Source organism: Haliaeetus leucocephalus, unplaced genomic scaffold, assembly GCF_000737465.1.
Source record: "Haliaeetus leucocephalus isolate CR32 unplaced genomic scaffold, Haliaeetus_leucocephalus-4.0 Scaffold871, whole genome shotgun sequence".
Taxonomy (NCBI): domain Eukaryota; kingdom Metazoa; phylum Chordata; class Aves; order Accipitriformes; family Accipitridae; genus Haliaeetus; species Haliaeetus leucocephalus.
In genome coordinates, this window is record NW_010973307.1 from 4,057,880 (window position 1) to 4,063,879 (window position 6,000).

General features: G+C 42.9%; 1 protein-coding gene across 1 annotated transcript in view; it reads right to left on the reverse strand.

Moving 5' to 3' along the window:
- Positions 1–5,993, reverse strand: part of FZD3 (frizzled class receptor 3) — a 59,485-nt gene extending 53,492 nt beyond the window's left edge. The window contains exons 1-2 of the mRNA XM_010583143.1: positions 5,939–5,993; positions 332–674 (exon numbers count right to left, since the gene is read on the reverse strand). Coding sequence (XP_010581445.1) covers positions 332–520 — 189 coding nt within the window. The 5' untranslated portion in view covers positions 521–674; positions 5,939–5,993. The remainder of the gene's footprint in view (positions 1–331; positions 675–5,938) is intronic.
- Between the last annotated feature and the right edge of the window lie 7 nt (positions 5,994–6,000).

Below are 6,000 nucleotides of genomic sequence, written 5' to 3' on the forward strand. Positions count from 1 at the left end.
TTTCTGGCATTTAGTTAAGTGACAGACCATTCAAAATATGCATTCTTGATCTGTCTAAATATTTAAAGTAACAGAGTAACATACAAACACATCCAGAGTATTTCACACTCGGTTATACTAAATTAGGCAAATTTTGTAGTCATAGAATATTTTAGTATATATTACAATACATCTTATGCAAGTGGTATTTGTCTTTTATATTTAAGTTATTAACAATCTGGATTTTTTTCATTTTTTTATTTCTAATATAAATATCTTCCTAGATTTTGTTACTGATTATTTGTCAACTAAAGGTCAAAAACATATATATTGCTGAAAAAAACAGTCTTACCTCCATTGCTAATGCTGCTGTTTGCTGGTCATAATGATTCAGAAGATTAGGCATAAAGGTGGTATTGTAAGGCAGATCCTGGCACATGCGCAAGATGATGGGCTCACAAGAAAATAAACTGTGCCCTCTTGTGTGCCCCACCAAAATATCCAAAAGCCAAAGGTAACAGAACATCCAGCTAACAGCCATCCTTCCACACTGGGAATGGGGCCAGCTACTGAGCCCAGTCAGAAAGCTCTTTCAACTCCTCATATACCCTCAGGTTTCACTTCAACAGCAATATTTTCAGTCCATGTTTAAGGTTCTTCACAACTGGAATACTCTTTGTATGCAACATTCTTAGCTCAGTCCAGAAGATGATGTATTTGAGACAGATGTGTGAGAAATCTTGCCTTTTCTTTTCTCAGTATTATATAGCATGTATTAGGTTAAGGTTTTAAAATATTTAACCACATTCCCACACAATTGACCCCATCGTGACAGAACAGCAGTCGAGTTATGTTCTTCTTTTCTTAGGTAACCTAGAATAAAAAAAACAACAAACAATACAGTAAAATGCCTTGTAATTGACGAAAATATTTTAGCTCTAAATAGCCTGGCAGACAAATTGCTTCAAGTTCTCATGTGCAAGACTAGAGGGTCCCCTGACAAGTTTTAATCCTGGTTTCAGACTATTTCTGACAGAAAAAAAGGTGGTATGCTGTAAAACTCTACCCAAAAAGGACAGTGAAAATGGGGAATGTATTTACTATGAAGGAAATATTTTTAGAAAACCCCACACTTAAATTTAACCATGTGAGCATTACAATTGTTGACCGTGCTGAAACCAAGCTATTTATGACTCAGCATCTCCACTGGTACATTCCCATCGATAGCATCTCTTTAGTTGCATGGCCTTGTAACTTCTGCTGAATAATTATAAAACAAAAACAAAACAGTCACCACCACCAATACACAAGTCCCAACTTGCAGGACTGAAGACTACTGTTTTGCCCAACAAGCTACAGTCGTGGTTTGGCTACCTGTGTTCAAATATGTAATTTTAGTCTAGTTGTAAACAGCTTTTTTGTTGTCTCTAACCCATTTTACTTGCACATGTATCTCATATCTTCCTCTCCAGAATCTATCATAACAGCTAAGGATAAGCCAGAAGACAGCATTCTTTGACCACCCCTTTCTACACACACTCTTGAAGACGGAAATTGCAAAGGTAGCTACATATGGTTGCTCTGCCAGTTCCACTCTACCTATAGAGCCAATTTAAACAGCAATCATTCCCCAGGGGTGGATCTGCATTTTCTCAGCACTAAGGGGCTGGAGTGGAACAAGCAGAACAGGGACTCAGTATATTGTGCTCATCGACTGTTGAAACAAACTCTGAAATTGGAGGCTAAAGCATGGAAAATGTTGACAGTCTTAAGAGTACAAAGAGGCTCTTAAAACAATTTTGTCTTACAGCAATGAAATTTGCAAAATTCAGTCTCTAACCAACTGCTTAAAAAAAAATGTTAAAAAAGGTAACAGAAATTTAGAAATTTTGTTTGAACCAGAAGACCCCAAGTACTCCATCAATATTCCCAAGAGTAGGCAATCACAAATTTGAACAGACTTCCAATCTTGAGAGAGTAATGTTCTTCCTTCGATACTGAGGAAGAGAAATAAATTCTACACCTCAGAGAGGAAGAAAGTTTTTCCTTTCTCCCTAATGCAAACGTAGTAAGAGATACAAAAGGGTTAATTACCAGACTTCTGCTGCTATCAGTCGATCAAAAAAGTTATGTATGCACGCTTTTGTTTACATAGGCCCATCTTATGGTCAAAAAAATTAAATAGCATAGACCTCTTTAAACCCTCATATACTTTGCGGGTTGGACTAGATAATCTTGAGAGGTTCCTTCCAAGCTAAACAATTCTGTGCTTCTCTTTAAGAGCATGTGAGGCAATGTTTTTGGCTGTAGCTGTTCGAGACAGGCTGGTAAAAACAAACATGCAAATAGGAAAAAGACCAAGATGCTAAACATAACCATGTTAATTTAAGTTCATTGACAACTTGCTTTCACAGGCTGCTTACTCTCTCACAGTTATTGACGGGGAATCTATGTTTGAAGCAGCACTGAAGTACATAAAGAATATAAATAGTAAAACTGTTCCAAACCTAGCAAAAACAAAACATGGCCAAAAAAAATGCAGAAAAGAGAACTATCTACACCTTAAGTTAGGTGGTAGAACCAGCCGACACAGCTCAAATCACAGTGTCTTGCTTATATTCTGAAGCAAGCAAGTGTTGCTGTGAAGAGCAGTCAACACACTGAATTTAAAAGATCAAAATAGCCACAATATTTAAGACATGCTACATCTAACCACACCTGATTTCAGTCCAACTTCAAGTTCATATGGCCTTGAAAAGTTATGTCCTTCTGATCTACGGATGCCATTTCTCAGATTTATTTTTCAAGAATTTGGTGCCTCTTTCAAAAAAAACCCAAAACCAAAGACCTGCACTATCCCATCTTCGAGGCCAGCATTAAAAGGAAATTACAAGTTATAGAGACATGAAAATCAATTCCTACTTAGTTTTGTACAAGGTGCCTAATCCCCTTTGAATCTGGCCTTTTGATTTTGACATTTTACTAATAGTTTCCCAAACTCAGGAAAAGAAGCCTTTTCAGTTCGTTGTCATCTCCAAAACACTGGCTTCAAGCAATTTTTTTCTTCTTCCCAAACACTTTGGCCACCAACTCCAAAAGACTTTATTTAACAACTTCAGTAAAGGCAACTTGTAGTGTGGATTAGGAATTGACTTTTTAGCATGCTCCCTGTAATTCAAGTGCCGTTCCAGCAGTGATTGGTAGATAACGCTTCATAAGAGAGGTTCAGAAGCAACATAAGATGAACTGTACTCACACCAGGTATTGTGTTAAAGCTGGAAGCACAAACATTGGATAAACCCAGGTCAGGATCTAGAATCTTGGGAAAAACTCCAAGAACACTTCACACAAATCATCATATTAATGACATTCAAAGCAGAGACTCCAAACAAATCCACCCATCCTCTGACTTCCCCACAACCTCAAACTGAAAAAAACATGCAAATACCTGGACTCAATAAGCCACAAAAAGTTTTAATTGTGCAAAAAGCAGAAAAAAATTCATCATGTTCTTTCAGGAATTTTCCATTTTATGCTCAAGATCTTATTACAATATAGTATCAAAAAGGAAATGAAGAATATATTTACTAGAGCCAGAAAAGAACACCAGATTATATAGCCTAGTCATGCACTGCCCTTTCACAGGGGAAAAAAAAAATCTAGGTGAAATTAAGAAAAAAAGACAACCATATCATTGCGAAAGGAGACGAAAGTTTTGCAAACGAGTATATAGATGACCTATTAATTGGTGTAGACAGATGAATGCTGTAATAAGCAATCTTTAGTGTCAAGATAGTTTCTTACCACAGATCCAGTTCCGTATACACTTTGTTAAGACTCTACATATGAAATTTTGTGGTTATTTTTATATGTATATAAAAACAAAACAAAACAAAACACTTTCAATGACACTGAGGATAAAAGAGGAGGAGGGGATACCTACCCATCTACCCCAAGGCACTGCAAAAAAACCTGCAGGCAAAAGGAGTAGGAAACAGCTAGTTTGTTAGTGTGGTTACAGATTTATGTATTAATTATTTATAATCATATGAAGCCCATCCAATTCCTGCTGTAAAGGATAAATTAAGACATGCATAGATGACTATTATAAAGACTGAAAATCATGAAATTAAAGGGTTGAATCCCAGAAGCGAATATTTTTTTTTCAAATAAATTTCAAAGTTACTAAGGGAGCAATGAGAAAAAAAGTCATAAAACTTTAGAAAGAAAGTATGTAGGTGGATTAATTCACAGCTTCCTGTCCCAGAGAAATGGGGTGATAAAAAGACAAAGTAGACTCCTCCTGTACAAGCGAGAAGACAAGAGGAGAATGTCACCTTAGTCATTCCCCACCCAATTGTGATCATGAAGAAAGGAAAGGAACTCACTCATTGCATACAAGCACTGGCAGCGTTTCCCCAACCCATTCCCACCCACATGAAGGCACAAAAGGAGAATACATTATTATCCCAACTCCATTTTAATTAGTCAGTGGGAAAGAAACTCCACTGCTGTACTCCCCTGTTTCACTTCTGTTACGTATTAAGGGAGAACCACACCATAAACCTCCAAATCCTCTATTTCAGTCAGGAGACCATGGAGGAAAGAAGGCACATGCTACACACTCCCACTCTTCCATGCTCCTCCTCACTGTACTTCAAGGCAGAATGAAGAAATGCACAGTACCTCCTCTTCCCCTCTCCCTCTGCACAGTGACACCATAACAGTCCCTGCTCCACTCCCCGCAGGGAGGACAGAAAGGCAGAAACCCTTTCTGGTGAGATTCTCCATGTATGTGGAGGGACAGGACTAGCATCTCTCTCCATTTGAGTTCATATTGCATGGCAAGCTAAAGGAACTGGAGGGGGAGCTAGCCATCATCCCTGAGGTTGGAAGAGGAGGCAGGGTGCAGACTGAACTAGCATCCCCTTTCCCCTTGAATCCTCGCTGTGTTTTATAGGTAAAAGGAACAAGTGCACACATGGGACTAGCATCCTCTTGGATTCCTGCTGCGTTGCAAAGGACAAGGAAGGAGATATATGTACATAAGACTAGCACCCCTTCCCCCTGGGTTCCCACTGCATTGCAAAAGGAAAAGGAGAGTGTGTGGATAGAGCTAGCATCCCCTTGGGTTCCTCCCGCACTGCAAAGGGAAAAGGGGGAGGGAGGTGTGCATGGGACTCGCATCCCTTTCCTCCCGGGTCACTGCTACCGCACTGCAACATGAAAGGAGGGAAGCGTGGGACTAGCAACCTCCTGGGTGCCCAGTGCACTGCAGAAGAAAAGGTGCGCGTGTGTGTGTGTGTGGAGGGGGGGAACGGCATCCCCTTCTCCTCGGGTCCCCAGTGCGCTGCTGGGGGAAAGAAGGGCAGCGCGTCCCCTTTCCTTCGGGATCCACACACAGCAAGGAGAACCGGGAGGAGGGTGCGTCCCTCTCCCCGGGTCCCCCAGCGCACTGTGAGGGGAAGCGGGGAGAGTACCTGGGATTCGCATCCCCTCCCCTTGGGTCCCTAATGGAGAGGGAGGGGAAACGCACGGGACGAGCATCCCCTTCTGCTGTCTCCCAGAGCACCGGTAGGGACGGGGGGAGCGGGAATGCACGGGACCAGCATCTCCCGGCCCCGAGGCGCTGCTGAGGGAGAGGGGGTGGATCCAGCACCTCCATGTCGTTCAGCGGACGACAGGACGAGCATCCCCCGTCCTTCGGTCGCCCGCTGCATCGCGGCGGGGGACTTAACCCTCCGCTCCGCTCACTCCCCCGCCCAGAGGACGCTTCATGGCCGCCCCCACCGCCGTCTCCGGGAGCGGGTGTCTCTGCCCCCGGCGAGCGAGGCGGCCGCTGCAGGGGGTGGGGAGGAGGGAAAAAACCCACATCCCTGAGGGAAACCCCCTGCCCATCTTCACATCCCGCCCCGCTCCGCGCCGCCCGGGCCCCAGGTCCCCGGCCCACCGCCGTTACCTCAGCGCGGGGCCCCGCCGCCGCGGCCCCGCTTCCTCCCCTCAGGTGGCGGCGGAGGCAGC